The sequence below is a fragment of the Staurois parvus genome, unplaced genomic scaffold, assembly GCF_062004578.1.
Source record: "Staurois parvus isolate SC_StPar_1 unplaced genomic scaffold, SC_StPar_1.0 ptg000015l, whole genome shotgun sequence".
NCBI classification, from domain to species: domain Eukaryota; kingdom Metazoa; phylum Chordata; class Amphibia; order Anura; family Ranidae; genus Staurois; species Staurois parvus.
In genome coordinates this window covers 3,605,041-3,625,638 of record NW_028317811.1, presented here as the reverse complement: position 1 = coordinate 3,625,638, position 20,598 = coordinate 3,605,041, and the positions used below count along the sequence as shown (strand labels likewise).

General features: G+C 40.8%; 1 protein-coding gene across 1 annotated transcript in view; it reads left to right on the top strand.

Moving 5' to 3' along the window:
* Nucleotides 1-20,598, top strand: part of SMCHD1 (structural maintenance of chromosomes flexible hinge domain containing 1) — a 408,526-nt gene that overhangs the window by 102,152 nt on the left and 285,776 nt on the right. The window contains exons 17-20 of the mRNA XM_089678219.1: nucleotides 5,664-5,777; nucleotides 13,176-13,253; nucleotides 13,349-13,468; nucleotides 14,358-14,502. Of these exons, the coding sequence (XP_089534345.1) occupies nucleotides 5,664-5,777; nucleotides 13,176-13,253; nucleotides 13,349-13,468; nucleotides 14,358-14,502 (457 nt within the window). The remainder of the gene's footprint in view (nucleotides 1-5,663; nucleotides 5,778-13,175; nucleotides 13,254-13,348; nucleotides 13,469-14,357; nucleotides 14,503-20,598) is intronic.

The window sequence follows — 20,598 nt, the reverse complement described above, 5'->3', positions numbered from 1 at the left end:
GCCTAATGTCTGTGATTTATGCTATGTTCTCCCCATTGACTATGATCTATATTACATCTCTTTGTTTGATGTACAGTTGTGTCCAAAATTATTCAACCCCCACTGAAATTGAGTGTTTTGGCCAGTTTGACATTGCTTTTGATCATTCAGTCATCTTGCTTACATTTACATTAAAGAGGCACTTGTAGGTCAGACAAATATAACATAACAGTTATAATGAAATAACCACAAATGTCTTTTCTGTGCTCACAGCATTATCAGTTTTATTCAACCCCCAAGTGACATTCAATCTTAGTACTTAGTACAGCATCCTTTTACAGTTATAACAGCTTTTAAACGTGAAGCATAGCTTGACACAAGTGTCTTGCAGCGATCTACGGGTATCTTCGCCCATTCTTCATGGGCAAAGGCCTCCAGTTCAGTCACATTCTTAGGCTTGCGCACTGCAACTGCTTTCTTTAAGTCCCACCAGAGGTTCTCAATCGGATTTAAGTCTGGTGACTGCGATGGCCACTCCAAAATGTTCCAGCCTTTCCTCTGCAACCATGCTCTAGTGGACTTGGAGGTATGCTTGGGATCATTGTCCTGTTGAAAGGTCCAACGTCTCCCAAGCCTCAGGTGTGTGACGGACTGCATCACGTTTCCATCCAATATCTCCTGGTACTGAAGAGAATTCATGGTACCTTGCACACGCTGAAGCTTCCCTGTACCTGCAGAAGCAAAACAGCCCCAAAGCATGATTGACCCTCCACCATGCTTCACAGTAGGCAAGGTGTTCTTTTCATCATAGGCCTTGTTCTTCCTCCTCCAAACATAGCGTTGATCCATGGGCCCAAACAGTTCTAATTTTGTTTCATCAGTCCACAGAACACTATCCCACAACTTTTGTGGTTTGTCCACATGGCTTTTGGCATACTGCAGTCGACTCTTCTTATTCTTTGGAGACAGCAAGGGGGTACGCCTGGGAGTTCTGGCACGGAGGCCTTCATTACGCAGTGTGCGTCTTATTGTCTGGGCTGAAACTTCTGTACCCACATCTGACAAATCTTTTCTCAGTTCCTCAGCAGTCACACGGGGACTTCTCTCCACTCTACGCTTCAGGTAGCGCACAGCAGTCGAAGTCAGCATCTTCTTTCTGCCACGACCAGGTAGCGTTTCAACAGTGCCCTTTGCCTTGAATTTGCGAATGATGCTTCCTAAGGTGTCTCTTGGTATGTTTAACATCTTTGCAATCTTCTTATAGCCATTGCCCTTCCTGTGAAGAGAAATCACCTCTTCTCTTGTCTTCCTGGACCATTCTCTTGCCTTCACCATGTTTGTAACCACACCAGTAAATGTCTAGAAGGAGCTGAGTATCACAGTCATTTTAAAGCTGCCTAATTGGTGCTTATTATGCTTGATTGCTGCTCGGTGACATCCACAGGTGTTTTCAATACCTGATGGAAAGCACCTGTATGAACCTCTGTTCTTCAGAGTGGTAGTCTTTAAGGGGTTGAATAATTGTGGCAATGAAGAAACCACATAAGAACCATTTACTACTGTATTACATAAACAATTGATGTCATTTTAGTTGCATTTGGGTAGTTACAACGTCCTTGTAGGATTTGATTCTGAATACAATTCCAAATGTACACTATAGTCCCTAAACCCCTTTACAGCATTGGGGGTTGAATAATTTTGGACACAACTGTATGTGATGTGCCCTTTCCTAAATAAAAAAATAATAATAATTCACTATTAAAAGTTCTGTCAGATCTTATTTCCATTACCAACCAGTGTCTGTCTGCAATCTTCTACTTAGCAGCTGAGATGAGCAAGACATGCAGTAGGTTTTAGTATCCGCATGATAAACTTCCTTTTTCTTTTCAGGGCTAGTTCACATTAGATGCAGTCCAGCACATATTTTTTCTGCATCCAAAATGCTTGCACAGTGTTTTCCATGTATTCCAATAATCCTAGTTCACTCCAGTGCAGTCAGTTTCAGTCAGTTTCCGATGCAGAAAAAAAAATAGAACATGCTGCATTTTTTCTGCACAAAACTGTACTGGAACATAGCAAACTGCATCAAAACTACATTGGAACAGAGTGTGGTGTGAACTGTAAGCAAAAAAAACGTATCTGGAATGCATCCAGAGTGTGTGTCTGTGGTGTGAACTGGCCCTCAATGTTTTTTGTGTTTCATCAAGAACAAGACATGCTCATAAATTGCCCACACAGGGGACAGGTTTTGAATAGGTTGATAACATTGCTCTTCAGTAATGCAAGCTAAATTAAATTTGTATTAAACCCAATAACCCAAAAATTAAATATATTACAGCTTCCCAATCCTTAGATTTGTGGCTGCGTTAGCTTACTTTTTTAAGGCTTTTTTCCCCTCTTTTTTTCCACCTGGTGATCTGGCCCTAACACACCTCCTATATTAGGGTGTCTCAACTCTGGATGAAGGAGTGCAGAGGCAGTTTTGGAGTGCAGCATTGTTAATCTTGGGGGAGTGTTAGATGAACTAGCAGATTTAGATACATTAACAAATTAAAGCCAAATTACAACAACAGTTTTTTTCCTTTTGGGATAAAGGTTTTACATAAATTAAAGCAGATCATTGTAAGCACCCCTGTCAGTGTTAAATAGTTTAACTGCTACATCCGCAGGACATTTTATTTTGTTGTAAAACAACAGACTTACTGGTCAGATCACTAAGTGGGAATAAACAAAAAAAGATCAAAAAGAAAACTAATACAGCCATCACATCTAAGAATAGGTAAGCTGCAATATAATGTTTGCTTTTGCATTTATTACTGCTTTAACATATGGCTTTGAAAGTGTTCCTTGCTCAGTACAGCAAAGCTTGACAAATTTTAGATACCAGGATAGTTAGTGGTTCTGAAAAATATAGGTACTGTCTACTTTTTTAGAGCCTAGCTTTTAGATATGACTGAGAGACTAATAGGATTTTGATGTTTTAAGCCCAGTAATGCTCTATGTGCAGTTATTAAGCAATAACGTTAAAAATAAAACTGAGCTAAGTATCGATTCCAAGTATACAGTTGTGCTCAAACGTTTGCAAACCCTGGCAGAAATCATGACATTTTGGCTTTGATACTGAAAATATGACTGATCCATGCCAGAAAAGTTTTTTTTTTTTTTTTTTAAAGGATAGTGATCATATTATTATCACATTGTTGTTTGGCTCCTTTTTAAATCATAGTGATAGCAGAAATCACCCAAATGGCCCTGATCAAAAGTTTGCATACCCTGGAAAGTTTGGCTTTGGTACAGACACACAGGTTAAAATGTCAATTAAAGGTTAATTTCCCACTTCTGTGGCTTTTTAAATTGCAATTAATGTCTGTGTATAAATAGTCAATGAGTTTGTTAGCGCTCACGTGGATGCATTGAGCAGGCTAGTCACTGAGCTATGGGGAGCAAAAAAGAACTGTCAAAGACCTGTGTAACAAGGTACTTTATAAAGGTGGAACTTTATAAAGATGGAAAAAGATATAAAAAGATATCCAAAGCCTTGAATATGCCAGTCAGTACTTTTCAATTGCTTATTCAGACGTGGAAAAGTTGGAGATCTCTTGATACCAAGCCAAGGTCAGGTAGACCAAGAAAGAGTGCAGCCACATCTGCCAGAAAAGTTGTTTGGGATACAAAGAAAAACCCACAGGTAACCTTAGGATAAATACAGGCTGCTCTGGAAAAAGATGATGTGGTTGTTTCAAGGAGCAAATACGATGATACTTGAACAAAAATGAGCTGCATGGTCGAGTTGCCAGAAAGAAGCATTTACTGCACCAATACCACAAAAAAACTCAGTTGCAATATGCCTAACAGCACTTTTTACACTCTTCACAGCTTATGGCACGCTAATCTAGAGAGATGATACCAAAATAGAGCTTTATGGCCTCAACCATAAGCCCTGTGTTTGGAGTCAACAGGCCGATAGCAACAAGAATACCATCCCAACTGTGAATCATAGTAGTGGCTCACTGATGTTTTGGGGAGGTGTGAGCTCTGAAGGCATAGTGAGTGTGAAAATTGATGGCTAGATGAATGCAGCATGTTATCAGAGAATACTGGCAAGCAATTTGCATTCTTGTGTACGAAACCTGGGCATGGGACACTCTTGGACTTTAGAGCATGACAATGACCCTAAGCACAAGGCCAAGTTGACCCTCCAGTGGTTACAGCAGAAAGAGATGAATGTTCTGGAGTGGCCATCACAGTCTCCTGGCTTAATATAATCGAGCCACTCTGGGGAGATCTCGAACATGCAGTTCATGCAAGACGACCAACCACTTTGCATGACATGGAGGCATTTTGCCAAGAGGAATGGGCAGCTATATCACCTGCAAGAATTTGGGGTCTCGTAGACAACTTTTACAAAAGACTGTACTCTGACATTGATGCTAAAGGGGGTAATACACAATATTAAAGTAGAACTAGAGACAAAACCTTTTTTTTTTCTACGGTTTGGATAGAGTATCTATCAGTGTCCTATTGGGGAGATTTCTCTTCACCTCCTGTCCCATAGCCAAACAATAAGTGAGAGGAAATCCCTGTAAAGTAGGGGAATTCCTTGAGGACCGGCAGAACTAGTGTATGCCATTGAAAGATTCCCCCTCTATGACTTTTCTGGGAACAACCCACATTTCTTTTTTTTTTTTTATTTTCACTTTCAATGATAATGGTAAGCAGGACAAATAGAGAGGGTGAATCTTCTTAACGAGGCACTGGCAGAAATAACAACTGGCAGGAGTTTTAATTCCTCTCCACTCTATCCAAAACTAAGTAAAAAAAAAATCTTTGCCTTTTAGGTATACTTTAAAAACTAAAGGTATGCATACTTTTGAACAGGGGTCATTTTATCTCTTTTACTTGTTGCCATGTTCCGTTTTATGATTGTGCCATTTTGTTATGACCTACAGTTGACTATGAATCACATAAGAAATAAAAGAAATGTGTTTGCCTGCTCACGGTTTTCTTTAAAGATGTTACATACGGTTACCAATTCTCCAAGGGTGTGCAAACTATTTAAAGTATAACTAAAGGTGAAACTTTTTTTTTTTTTGATATAGTGAAAAGGGATTAGACACCGGTTTTTATTGCTGTCTGCGGCCCCTTCAGAGAGATTCACCCTCTCTGTTTGTACTGTTGTCATTGAAAGTAAAAGAAAATCCCAAATTCTGGGTTGTCCCCAGAAAAGAAATAGAGGGAAATCTAACAATAGGTACACTTGTTCTGTTGATCTGGGGAGCCCCAAGGGATTCCTTTAGTTTGCCGGGATTTCATCTTACTTCCTGTTTTGGCCACGGGACTGGAGATGATGGAACATCTCCCCAGTGGGACCCAGATGGCAAACCCCGCCCAAAAAAAACTGTCAGTGGTTATAATCTTCATTTACTATATCCAATATGAAAAACATTGCATTCAGTTCTACTTTAATTCATTGATGTACTGTATCTCTTTCAGCTCAGCTAATGTACGTTACATGATACCTGTCTTTGTTTTGAGATGTCATATGCATGCTGACATGCTGCATTCTTCTGGAGATAGTCTACTTATTTCTTCTGTTAATCATACAGAAACTAATTAGAATTAAGTATATATGTTGATGGGATGTGCTAGATCCTTGTTTCTAAGTAGAAAGTTTTTCTTTACAGGAGCATTACGAGTTGAGATCTTCAATAAGAAGGGGGAGGCTGTGCAGAAGCTTCCGGGTACAAGTCATGGAGCTGCAAAGAAACTTTTGGTGGAGCTGAAGGTTCTGTTACATTGTAAGTGAACAGCATGCTGGAAGCAGATAAAGGTCTGCGTTGATACATGATATACTTGGTCACAGTATTGTTATTTTTGTTAAAGTATAACTACAGGCAACATTTTTTTTAGTTTTGAACAGAGTGGAGAGGGATTGGAATACCTGTTAGGTTTTTATTGCTACCTTTGCCCCCATTAGCCACTTCCCCATCGCCCTATAGTAGAACTACTGCTACAGGGCGGCAGGGCTGTCATTGGCATCTAGGCATGTCAGTCTCCGGATCCCGTCCGAAGATTCCCCGCTGGCAATCGGCAATCACCGTGCAAAGCTGACGGGAGAGACCTGTGTGTAAACCACACAGGTCTCTCTCCTGCCAGCAAGAACATGCTGTTTTGTATTTCTCTGCACAGCAGAGAAATACAAAACAGCATGTCTCCAAGGTAAAACAGCACACAGTTAACCATTTGATCACCCAAAAGTTAACTCCTTCCTGCCCAATGTCATTGTACAGTGTCAGTGCTTTTTATTAGCACTGATCACTGTTTTAGTGTCACTGGGGATGTCAGTGGCAGTCATTTCCCACCCAGTATCAGAATTCCTGCAGTCCTGGAGTCCCGCTATAAGTCGCTGATCGCCGTCATTGCTAGTATAAAAAAAACAAATTCCGGTATACAGTTAGGTCCATATATATTTGGACACAGGCACAATTTTAGTTTTTTTTTTTTTCAGGTATTTACCAAAACAAATTCAAGCTACAGTTATATAATGGATATGGGCTGAAAGTGCACACTCTCAGGTTTAATGTGAGGGTATGTACATCCAAATTAGAGAAGGGTTTATGAATTACAGCTCTTAAGAGTAGCCATCCCCCCTTTTTCAAGGGACCAAAAGTAATTGGACAGTTGAATCAAAAGCTATTTCATGGCCAGGTGTGGGCTACTCCTTCATTATTTCTTCCTCAATTAAGCAGGTAAAAGGTTTAGAGTTGATTCTAAGTGTGGTATTTACATTTGGAATCTATTGCTGTGAACCTACATCATGCGTTCAAAGGAGCTGTCCATGCAAGTGAAACAGACCACTGTAAGGCTTCAAAAATGAAACAAATTCATCAGAGAGATGGCAGCAACATTAGGAGTGGCCAGATCATCAGTTTGGTACATTCTGAGGAAAGAAGAACGCACTGGTGAGCTCAGCAACATAAAAAGGCATGGACGTCCACGGAAGACAACAGTGGTGGATGATCGTAGGATCCTCTCTATGGTAAAGAAAAATCCATTCACAACATCCAAACAAGTGATGGACACTCTCCAGGAGGTGGGCGTATCATTGTCAAAGTCTACAATCAAGAGAAGACTTCACTGCATCAAATACAGAGGGTTCACCACAAGGTGTAAACCATTCATAAGCCTGAAGAATAGAAAAGCCAGATTAGACTTTGCCAAAAAACATCTAAAAAAGCCAGACCAGTCCTGGAAAAGCATTTTTTGGACAGATGAAACTAAGATTAATGTGTACCAGAATGGCGGGAAGAAAAAAGTGTGGAGAAGGTTTGGAACAGCTCACAACATCATCTGTAAAACATAGTGGAGGCAGTGTGATGGCATATGCATGTATGGCTTCCACTAGCTCTGAGTTATTGGTGTTTATTGATGATGTGACAAGACAGAAGCAGCCAGATGAATTCTACAGTGTTTAGAGATATGCTGTCAGCCCAGGTTCTGCCAAATGCAGCAAAGTTGATTGGACTGCGCTTCACAGTACAGATGGACAATGATCCAAAACACACTGCAAAAGCAACTCAAGAGCTTTTGAAGGAAAAGAAGTGGAATATTCTGCAATGGCCGAGTCAATCACCTGATCTCAACCCAACTGAGCATGCATTTCACTTGCTGAAGGCAAAACTAAAGGCAGAAAGACCCACAAACTAAGAACAACTGAAGACCGCTGCTGTTAGAGCCTGGAAAAGCATCAGAAAGGAGGAAACCCAGTCTTTGGTAATGTCCATGGGTTCCAGACTTCAGGCAGTCATTGCCAGTAAAGAATTCTCAACAAAATATTAAAAATGAACACTTTATGATTATATGCATTTTTCCAATTACATTTGAGCCCCTGAAAATGGAGGGACTGTGTATAAAAATGGTTGCAGTTCCTTAACTTTTTACTTGGTATTTATGTTCAACCTCTTGAAATAAAGCTGAAAGTCTGCACTTCATATTCATTTGGATTGTTTAATTTTAATTTATTCTGGTGGCATACAGAGCCAAAAGTATAAAAATTGTGGCTATGTCCAAATACAGTGAGGAACAGAAGTATTTGAATACCCTGCGATTTTGCAAGTTCTTCCACTTAGAAATCATGGAGGGGTCTGGAATTCACATTGCAGGTGCATTTTCACTCTGAGAGGCATAATTTAAAAAAAAATTCAGGAAATCACATTGTATGATTTTTAAAGAAGTTATTTGTCTTGCACTGCTGAACATAAGTACTTGAACACCTAAGAAACGGCAAGAATTCTGGCTCTCAAAGACCTGATATTGTGCCTTTAAAACTCCACTCATTAATCTAACTTAGTAGCACCTGTCTGAGCTCTTTAAAGACACCTGTCCACCCCACAGTCAGTCAGACGCCAACTACTACCATGGGCAAGAGCAAAGAGCTGTCAAAAGATCCCAGAGACAAAATTGTGGACTTCCACAAGGCTGGAAAGGGCTACGGGGCAATTGCCAAGCAGCTTGGTGAAAATAGATCAACTGTTGGAGCAATTGTTAGAAAATGGAAGAGGCTAAAGACAACTGTCAGTCTCCCTCAGACTGGGGCTCCATGCAAGATCTCACCTCGTGGGGTATCACTGATGATAAGAAAGGTGAGGAATCAGCCCAAAACTACAAGGGAGGAGCTGGTCAATGACATGAAGAGAGCTGGGACCACAGTTTCAAAGGTCACTGTGGGTAGAACACTACGCCGTCATGGTTTCAAATCATGCATTGCACGGAAGGTTCCCCTGCTCAAGTCATCACATGTCCAGGCCCGTCTGAAGTTTGCCAATGACTATCTGGATGATCCAGAGGAGGCATGGGAGAAAGTCATGTGGTCAGATGAGACCAAAGTAGAACTTTTTGGTCTAAACTTCACTCGTCGTGTTTGGAGGAAAAAGAAGGATGAGTTGCATCCCAAGAACACCATCCCTACTGTGAAACATGGGGGTGGTAACATCATGCTTTGGGGGTGCTTTTCTGCCAAGGGGACAGGACAACTGCACTGTATTAAGGAGAGGATTGAAGATGGGTCGTGGCTGGGTTTTCCAACATGACAACGACCCGAAGCACACAGCCAGGAGAACCAAGGAGTGGCTCCATAAGAAGCATATCAAGGTTCTGGAGTGGCCTAGTCAGTCTCCAGAAGTAAATCCAATAGAACATCTTTGGAGGGAGCTGAAACTCTGTGTTGCTCAGCGACAGCCCCGAAACCTGACAGATCTAGAGATCTGTGTGGAGGAGTGGGCCAAAATCCCTGTTGCAGTGTGTGCAAACTTGGTCAAGAACTACAGGAAATGTTTGACCTCTGTAATTGCAAACAAAGGCTTCTGTACCAAATATTAACACTGATTTTCTCAGGTGTTCATATACTTATGTTCAGCAGTGCAAGACAAATAAATTCTTTAAAAATCATACAATGTGATTTCCTGAATTTTTTTTAATTCTGTCTCAGAGTGGGAATGCACCTACAATGTGAATTTCAGACCCCTCCATGATTTCTAAGTGGGAGAACTTGCAAAATCGCAGAGTGTTCAAATACTTATGTTCCTCACTGTATATATGCAGCTAACTGTGTATACCGCCATCTATAGACGCTATAGCTGTCATGTAAACCAATTAATTTACTCATTTTTTTGTATTGGACATGTTTAAGAGCAAACTCTATATCTACCGTATTTTTCGCTCCATAAGACGCACTTTTTTCCCCCCAAAAAAGGAGGGGAAATGTCAGTGCGTCTTATGGAGCAAATATGGAGCGGCCGGTCCGGTATTTCCACTGCCGCCGTGTCAGAATACCGGGCCGGCCTCTCAGCTCTGCAGTGGGACCTTACCTGTTCCTCTATCCAGCGGCACACTGTCTTCCCGGCTTCCGTAGTGTGCGTGACAGCCGGGCCCCAAGTGCGCATGCGCAAGAAGCGGTGCTCTTTGTGAATGGTAAGGCGGTACCTGGGACACATGACAGATCCCAGAAGCCGCCGGACCAATCAAAAAGCGCAGCACTTCTCGCTCATGCGCACTGGGCATCTGGCTGTCCGCCAAGCGCCCACACTACAGAAGCCGGGTAGACAGCGCGCGGCTGGATAGAGGAACAGGTAAGATCAAAGAACAACTCCGCGGAAGTAAGAGCGGGTACCTGTCAAATTCAGGTACCCGCTCTTCTCCCTCCCCAAAGGTCAGCAGTCATCTCCTGTGCTGTCCACAGTCTCTGGTCATCTCCTTTGCTGTCCGCAGTCTCTGGTCATCTCCTGTGCTGTCCGCAGTCTCTGGTCATCTCCTGTGCTGTCCGCAGTCTGTTCATCTCCTGTACTGTGTCCGCAGTCTCTGTTCATCTCCTGTACTGTGTCCGCAGTCTCTGATCATCTCCTGTACTGTGTCCGCAGTCTCTGATCATCTCCTGTACTGTGTCCGCAGTCTCTGGTCATCTCCTGTACTATGTCCGCAGTCTCTGGTCATCTCCTGTACTATGTCCGCAGTCTCTGGTCATCTCCTGTACTGTCCGCAGTCTCTGTTCATCTCCTGTACTGTCCGCAGTCTCTGTTCATCTCCTGTACTATGTCTGCAGTCCATTAGTTCAGAATTTTTTTTTTCCTGTTTTCTGCCTCTAAAGCCTAGGTGCGTCTTATGGTCAGGTGCGTCTTATGGAGCGAAAAATACGGTATATCAATATACGCTCTCTCTCTGTGTGTATATATATATATATATATATATATATATATATATATATATATATATATACGGTATATATTCTATATCAAAAATATTTTTTTTCAAAATTGTTTGCCTTTTTTGTTTTATAGCTCAAAAAATAAAAACCGCAGAGGTAATCAAATCATATATAAATAGTGTTGCGCTAACTCATATATAAATAATAGTCCATAAAAAGTTAAAATGTGATAGTTCAATCAAAACATGAAATGTAAATTTGAAAATATATAAAGTGCTTGAATGGTGAAAAATCAATACAATGGGCTCCGGCCAAATGAAGCCTTTTCAAAAAAACACAGTGCTCCACCTTGACTTAGTGTTCCTCCACCTAAAAATATATTGATGGCCTCTCACCTCATACCATGGACCTATAAATAAATGCAGGTTAACCAAGCATGGTAATTCCAAAAAGATGCTCTAGATGGCAGCAGGGAGCCGATGACAGGCACCCCTTTAATGACAGGATATATGGGACTCTTCTCAGCTTCGCTCCACATACAGAAAGAACAGAGGGCATCTCCCATAGTGTATTACTGTTTAATTTCACATAAAATTGTTCCACAGTGACATTTTATGTGAAATTAAACCGTATAACACTATCGGAGATGTACTCTGTTCTTTCTGTATATGGAGTTAAGCTGAGAAGAGTCCCATATATCCTGTCATTGAAGGGGTGCCTGTCATCGGCTCCCTGCTGCCATCTAGAGCATCTTTTTGGAATTACCATGCTTGGTTGACCTGTATTAATTTATAGGTCCACGTTATGAGGTGAGAGGCCATCCATAAATTTTTAGGTGGAGGAACACAAAGTCAAAGTGGAGCACTGTGTGTTTTGAAAAGGCTTAATTTGTAAGGAGCACGTTGTATTTATTTTTCACCATTCAAGCACTGTATTGATTTTTCACCATTCAAACACTTTATATATTTTCTAATTTATATTTCATAGTTTGATTGAACTATCACATTTGAACTTTTTTATGGACTATTATTTATATACGAGTTAGCGCAGCACTATTTATATATGTTTTATGTTTGAAGTGTGGGATCACCTTTTAAGTGTTATTGCAGTGGCTCTATTTTATTAGCTGATTTAAAAGTTTGATAGTGCACATTGTTTTATTTAGAGGTAATCAAATACCCCTGAAAGAAACTCTATTTGTGGGGAAAAAAGGACATAAATTTAATTTATGTACAACGTTGCATGACCACGTCAGTTAAAGTAACGCAGCGCCGTGTTGCAAAAAATGGCCGGGTCAGGAAGGGGGGCAAATGCTCTGGAGGGCAAGTGGTTAAGGAAATTCACCATCTCTATTTGTCATGTTTACCATTAACAGTGAAAGTAAAAGAAAATCCCAAATTTGTGGTTTTCTCCAGAACAATAATCGAGGAGAAATCTTATAATGGGGGCCATTTCTGTTGACCTGGAGGGCGCAAGATATTCTGTTTGCAGTGATTTCCTCTCACTTCCTGTTTTGGCTATGGAACAGGAAGTGAAGGGAAATCTCCATAATGAGACACGTAGGGCAAACCTCCCCCTCCCCCAAAAACAAAACTTTTTTTCCAAGAAGGGAAAAGCAATAGGTTGGCTTTAACCACTTTCCATCTACACGACATTTAAAAACTTTGGGGACTCCAAGTGGTTAATATATGTCCCGGGCTGCAGCTGTGAGCTTGGTAGGTTGTTAAAGCTGATGATTGGCTTTTCAGTAAAAGTGATTACATTTACATTACTGAGAATGGGGCACAGAAGAACATAGGCAGGAAGTGGGTAACTAGTGTATCTTATGCAGAGCTAAAAAAAAAAAAAGCAGCTGAGGATAGCAACTTTGTTCCTTCATTGATGCAGTACACTGAGTAAGTGAGGCTAGGTTCACATTACTATGTCTGCTTTGTGCATGTAGGGCAGCTCATTCATTTCATTGGGCTGCCCTACCTGCAGAAGAATGAAGAAAGAAGTCCCCTACCCTTTTTTTAAAAATTGCGTAGTACTAAGACGCATGGTGCTGCATCACCAGGTGGTTTGGCACATGAAAAGCACATTGCATTTGCCAGTGCATGGGGGTGCATGGAAAGCAGCACGTTTGTCTGCAGGTAGGGAACATACATGAGTTTGCATACCTTCATGACACACAGTAATGTGAACCTACTTTGAGTGAGTGTTGTTACCCTTGCAAAGATCTGGCTGTGGTAATGGCAGGATCACCAGGTAAAAATAAGACTCAAAAAGTATTTGTTCTTGAGTTTAGATACTTAACCTTTAAAATATTGGATGGTGTAGTCATTTGATATTTCAGGGACGTGTATGAAGCATTGTGTATTAAATTCTGTAAATTAAAGATGGATATATTTTATTTATTTTAAACATACTAGCCAAAGTCTATGTTTACAGGGCCATGTCATCTTTACCCATAAATTTATTCTGTCATTTAGGTCTCTTTATGTTTTGTTTATTGCAGCACCAAGTGGGGACAAAGAAGTAATTTCGCATATCAGTCAACATGGTGGAAAGTGGCCCTACTGGTTTAAAAAAATGGGTAATTGTTTTAACAGCCATATTTATTTGTATTCAGTTCATTCAGTTTTTCTTCATGTGAGGCCTATCTTTTGACATACAATATATTTCTTTCAGAGAACATAACAAAGCTTGGTGTGTATACCCTGAAACTACAAGTTGTATTAAATGAAAGTAATGCTGACAAATATGCAGGAAAAACTCTTCCATGTAAAAAGATCACTTTTAAGATTGTGGGTGAGAATATTTTGATTTTTTTTTTTTTATTGGATTAGGCCTATGTCACATCAATTCATCCATTCTTTTCAAATATGCATTGTGATATTGTGACCAAAATGCAATCTGCCTGCCAAAACCCTAAATTTGTTAATGTTTTCATCTGTGTATTGTAGATTTTGAATAGTCAAATGCAACATGCTTATGCGAAAAACTGTTTTACCGGAGATGCTTTAAACTTGCATTTAGGTTGATTTGACTTGTATGGGAGAGTAATCTGAATGCAGCAGAATATCAAAACACAAAGCAAGTGCAGAAATAAATGAAAGTTTAGAATTCATATCAAGTTTCAACCCCCCCCTCTCCAGGAAGCACAGTGAGACTGTCCTATCTGCTGCATCTGATTAATTTCAATTGGCTACTTGTTTAATGCATTTTTTCAGTTAATGGGTAGTTTTGAGTTAAATATATTTCCTTCCACAAAATTATCTTTTACTGTGGTTGTAATCATAATGCAAGACAGGCTGATAGGAGCCGTGGCCCTCTGTCTGTCCATCAGTTTGCTGATATCTACACATCCAGCATTTAGAGACAAATGATAAGGTGAATTGTGTCCAGGTTGGATCATCTGTCCCTAATGGATGTGCGAATAAATACAAACAGGAGTGGAAAGAAGCCGCTCCCTGTCAGCATGTCATTGCTTTGTACAGGCTTCCTACCTTAGCTGTTAATGTACGCACGCACGCACACACACACACACACCAAAAGCATGAGATTTGAATGAATTAGGCATTGATTTAGCGACTCCAGTTAATGTTTACTTTTTGATATAATGATTAGAAGTTTTGCATTGTTTGATTTTATATTTTTCTCTTTTAAATATTTTCCATTTTGTCTTTCTTTGTGTCAGAGGGTAAACCATTTAAATTTTTCTTGGGTACTATGGATTCTTCAATCCGTGTTGGAATTCCATTCAATATCCCCTTAAGTCTCCAGGATGAATTTAGTCACCCAACGTTGCCCACACCAGATCTCAAGCCTGTCTTGGAAGCTAGGTAATTATTATATGTGATAGCAGCTACTAGAAGAGATATTCTTTTAATCACAGTTTGTAATTGATAATTGTTATGAATTTGGATTGGCGAAACCTGCAAAGTATAGCTTTATCAATGTTGTCCACCCAAATCCGATATACCAGGAAGTTAGATGAACTTCATATGGTCCTAAACTGGAAATATTTATGTGTGAGTTACCGTATAAAGCATGCACATACTTTGTATAATGGATAGTACAGTTGCATAATTGATATCCTTGCACAAGAGAAATTAGACTCCATTGGACTGAAACCTCAAATACACAGTTATTGGTTTAGAAGGTTAGATTTTGCTGAGACATTGAGAAATATAGGATTTTGGTTAATAATTCAGTTTGGCAGCATTAAAGTGTTACTAAACCCAGGACCCTGCATTCAATATATCTGGTCTCTCACAGTACACACAACATGGAAATGCAATCATTTTAGTAAATATGAACTGCTAAATACCTTTTCTCATCAGCAGTTAGAGCAGTCTTGTGACTTCAGCAAAGCACTGGTTAAAGCTTGTAGGAGGAATTTTCCGTTTGCTCTAGGAGGATGTGAAACCTCTGATTCTCTGTCTGGACAGTGCTGATTGGACCTGTGCTGATTACATGCACTCTCCCACGAAAAAAAAAAACCTCTAGCAACACACACCAAACTGAGCATGTGCATGTGACCACGAGTTCGTCTGTATCAGGTGGTTGTTTCAGCAAGAGGAGGGGTGGAGAAAGGATCAAACAGCCTTTTCACACAATGCAGAGGATTTTAACCCCTTAGGTTCCACAGCGAGTATAACAAGCATTCTCTACTTCATATACAGACTGATTTTGCTGTTGTGGGTTTAGTAACACTTTAACAGGATCATCAGTTTTGGGTATAATGACCATTTAAAGAAAAAAATATTGGCTCTGATTCATCAAGTTACTGTATCACTTTTAAAGTAATTATTATTTAAAACTACTGTGCAGTTGCTCTGGGAGCAATGATCTGCAGAGATATCAATGACTCCTATACCTTCTTGGCTGGTCAATCCTCATGTGACTATATGGAACCGTATGGAAGGAAAGGAAGAGGGAACTCCATAGCGTAAAACCATTAAATGCTTTATTCTATTAAAAAGTATGAATCACACTCACAATGTGCAGTGTCATCACAGACACTGGTATAAATGGCATGTATATCTATAAGCGGGTGAACTCCGGTCACTACAAACACTGCCAGCTCACCCGTACCACGTGGTGACGTCACCTCCAAAGCCAAGAAGGTATAGGAGTCATTGATATATCTGCAGATCATTGCTCCCAGAGCCACTGCGCATATACAGTGGGGCAAAAAAGTATTTAGTCAGCCACCAATTGTGCAAGTTCTCACACTTAAAAAGATGAGAGAGGCCTGTAATTGGCATCATAGGTAGACCTCAACTATGAGAGACAAAATGAGAAAAAAAATCCAGATAATCACATTGGCTGATTTGGAAAGAATTTATTTGCAAATTATGGTGGAAAATAAGTATTTGGTCAAAATTAAAAGTTCATCTTAATACTTTGTTATATATCCTTTGTTGGCAAAAACAGAGGTCAAACCTTTCCTGTAAGTCTTCACAAGGTTGGCACACACTGTTGCTGGTATGTTGGCCCATTCCTCCATGCAGATCTCCTCTACAGCAGTGATGTTTTGGGGCAGTCGCTGGGCAACACAGACTTTCAACTCCCTCCAAAGGTTTTCTATGGGGTTGAGATCTGGAGACTGGCTAGGCCACTCCAGGACCTTGAAATGCTTCTTACGAAGCCACTCCTTCGTTGCCCGGGTGGTATGTTTGGGATCATTGTCATGTTGGAAGACCCAGCCACGTTTCATCTTCAATGCTCTTGCTTTTGGAAGGAGGTTTGCACTCAAAATCTCACGATACATGGCCGCATTCATTCTGTCATGTACATGGATCAGGTGTCCTGGTCCCTTTGCGGAGAAACAGCCCCAAAGCATGATGTTGCCATCCCCATGCTTCACAGTAGGTGTTCTTTGGATGCAACTCAGCATTCTCTCTCCTCCAAACACGACGAGTTGTGTTTCTACCAAACAGTTCTATTTTGGTTTCATCTGACCATATGACATTCTCCCAATCCTCTTCTGGATCATCCAAATGCTCTCTAGCAAATTTCAGACGGGCCTGGACATGTACTGGCTTAAGCAGGGGGACACATCTGGCACTGCAGGATCTGAGTCCCTGGAGGCATAGTGTGTTACTGATGGTAGCCTTTGTTACGTTGGTCCCAGCTCTCTGCAGGTCATTCACTAGGTCCCCCCGTGTGGTCCTGGGATTTTTGCTCACCATTCTTGTGATCATTTTGACCACACGGGGTGAGATCTTGCGTGGAGCCCCAGATCGAGGGAGATTATCAGTGGTCTTGTATGTCTTCCACTTTCTAATTATTGCTCCCACAGTCGATTTGTTCACACCAAGCTGCTTGCCTATTGCAGATTCAGTCTTCCCAGCCTGGTGCAGGTCTACAATTTTGTTTCTGGTGTCCTTCGACAGCTCTTTGGTCTTCACCGTAGTGGAGTTTGGAATGTGACTGTTGAGGTTGAGGACAGGTGTCTTTTATACTGATAAGTTCAAACAGGTGCCATTGATACAGGTAATGAGTGCAGGACAGAGGAGCCTCTTAAAGAAGAAGGTACAGGTCTGTGAGAGCCAGAAATCTTGCTTGTTTGTAGGTGACCAAATACTTATTTTACACCATAATTTGCAAATAAATTCTTTCCAAACCAGCCAATGTGATTGTCTGGAATTTTTTTTTAATTTTGTCTCTCATAGTTGAGGTCTACCTATGATGCCAATTACAGGCCTCTCTCATCTTTTTAAGTGTGAGAACTTGCACAATTGGTGGCTGACTAAATACTTTTTTGCCCCACGGTATATGTTTGGAGGAATGGCAATTCAAATCTCGTGACAGTCTGAAGAGTGGGTCCAATAGAAGCAAAGCTCTTACATAGTGGTTAAATTGAGAATACCCTATCCACACGTTAGATGAGTTGTGGCAAAGGGGCTTTATTTGCAGTAGTTTGTGGTGTAATATTTGACTAATCTTTTTCCATTTGAGGACGAGAAGTGAGATCGGGTTAGGTGAAACGCATAGTTAGCAAATAGGTGTATGATGGGGCCTCTTCTAGTCGACAATAGGCCCTTGTTTATATTGCTATCCCATACATGAAGTAACAGAGGTAGAGAGTCTCTAGGTGGTGTTTGTTCTGGGGTATCTAGGGCAAAGAAATGCTATCGGGAGAGATGAAGCTGTTTTCTAAGTTGGTCCATATTTTGACAGATCTGCAGTGGAATCAGACCGGATTTCTTATGATGAGGCTACATTAAGATAAAGGGATATACAATATTTAATAGAATCACTCCATCCCTTTGTTTGGGAAGCGATAGAAGGGTGCTCCTAATTATCCAAACAAAGTTATGTATAGCAGAAATGATTTGGGCTATGAAGCCAGGGGTTGGGGGCACAAGGAAAGTCTGGAATTCATATAGCACTTTGAGTAAGCTATCCACCTTAATATTAATGGGCTTGCATTATGAAAATGTTGGTTTGTCATATGACTGTAGAGTAGTGCAAACTATGTGTAAGATAGTTTTGTTTTTTTGGCAATATTCGTCAAGTCAGTTGGTATATGTATGCCAAGGTATTCATTCAGTGGCCGTGCTCTGCATTTTAACCGCCTCCCCTCCGCCATATAGTACAATGATGGGCGCAAGGCGATTCTCTCATTCTGGGAGGACGTCATATGATGACCTCCCATTCTAACCGCGCATATGCGGCACCGGGAGCGCGCGGCAATCAGCGGTGCGCTGTATCCCTCGGACACAGCGGATCACCGATCAACGGAAAGAGCCGAAGATGTCGGCTCAGTCGTGATCAGCTGTGTCCAATCACAGCTGATCGCATGTAAATAGGAAAATGCCGGTTATCTGCATTTCTCTCCTCACGAGCTGTCAGTGCCACCTATCAGTGTCCATCACTGCAGCCTCATTAGCGCACAAAATTTTATAACAAAAACTAAGAATTTTTTTTTTTTTTTAACCACTTGCCGCCCAGCCACTGTATATATATGGCGGCAGGGCAGCACTCGCAGGCAAAACCACGTTTTAAACCGTGTGTTTTGTAAACAAATAGGGGGCGCGCCGCTGCCCTATCTGTCCCGCCGATCACCGCCGCAGATGTGAGTCGCCTGGCCACAGCCGGTCCTTAGCGGCTGTTTCCCGGCGATCGGCGGCAAACAGTGACAGACAGCACAGCTGCAGTAGCTGTGCTGTCTGTCACTTCCCTGTCAGCTCGAGGATGAGCTGATCGAGAAAGAACAGTTTCTCTTTCTCGATCAGCCTTGTCACGTCCAGTACACACCCCCGCCCCCTAGTAAAACACTCCCCTCACTCCTATAACCCCTCCCTGCAAAATAAAGTTAACTTCTTCCTCCCCATTGCCATTAGTACAGTGTCAGTGGTTTTTTTTTTTTGCACTGATCACTGTATTAGTGTTTTTGGGGATGTCAGTGACCCCAACTCAGTACCCCCCAATGTCAGAATGTCCACCGCAGTCCCGCCATAAGTCGTTGGTCGCTGCCATAAGTCCCTGATCGCCGCCATAATTCGCTGATCGCCGCCATTATTAGTATAAAAAAAACCCTAAAAATCCCAGTATCTTTCCCGCCATTTGTAAACGCTATAACTTTCACGTAAACCAATTAATTTACACGTATTGGGTTTTTTTTTAGCAAAGACATGTCGCAGAATGCATTTTGGCAAAAATTTATGACTAAATTTGATTTTTGCATTTTTTTTTTACTGGACATGTTTTATAGCAAAAAGTCAAAAATAGTGTTTTTTTTTCCTCAATTGTCAGCCTTTTTTTTTATAGCGCAAAAAATAAAAACCGCACAGGCGATCAAATACCACCGAAAGAAAGCTCAATTTGTGGGGAAAAAAGGATGTAAATTTCATTTATGTACCATATTGCATGACCGCGCAATTGTCCGTTAAACTAGCGCAGCACTGTATAGCAGAAAAATGGCGTAAATTGCAGTATTTATACCATAGTTTGTAGATGCTATAACTCCCACACAAAGCAATCAATATACACTTATTGGGATTTTTTTTTACCAAAAACATGTAGCAGAATACATTTTGGCCTAAATTTATAACCAACTTTGAGTTTACTATATATTTTTTATAGCTGAAAGTAAAAAATATTGGTTTTTCTTCAAACTTTTTGGCCTTTTTTTTGTTTATAGCGTGAAAAATAAAAAGCACACAGGTGATCAAGTTACACCGAAAGAAAGCTCTATTTGTGTGAAAAAAAAGGACGTAAATTTTGTTTGGGTGCAGCATTGCATGACCGCGCAATTATCAGTTGAATTAGTGCAGCGCCGAGTAGCAAAAAGAGGCCTGGTCATTAAGGGGGGTAAATCCTCTGGACCTCAAGTGGTTAAATTTTCAGTGGTTTTTGGTTTAAGAAAAAATAAAAAACCCAGAGGTGATTAAATACCACCAAAATAGAGCTATATCTGTCACAAAATAATAACAATTTCATATGGGTACAGTGTTGCATGACCGCGCAATTGTCATTCAAAGTGCAGCAGCGCTGAAAGCTGGAAATTGGCCTGGGCAGGAAGGGGGTATAAGTGTCCTGTAGGCTAGTGGTTAAACAAAAACTTTGGTTTGATTAGGGAAAGATCTTGGGAAGGCAGGGAAATTTTCAAAACCTTCCTTTTTGTCATAATTAATTTTGAAACTGCTCACCAGGCTGATTTCTTACAATTCTTCTATAATAGATGAAAGAGAAGTGTATGGGAAAGTAATGTATAGGATATTAATCACTTAGGCTCAGACAGGATTTACCCCCTCCGTGACCAGAACATTTTTTGCTCTGCAATGCACTACTTTAACTGGCAATTGCTCAGTCATGCACACTGTACCCAAATGAAATTTCTATAATTTGTTTTCACACAAATAGAGCTTTCTTTTGGTGGTATTTGATCGCCAATGGGTTTTACATTTTTTATTATATAAACAAAA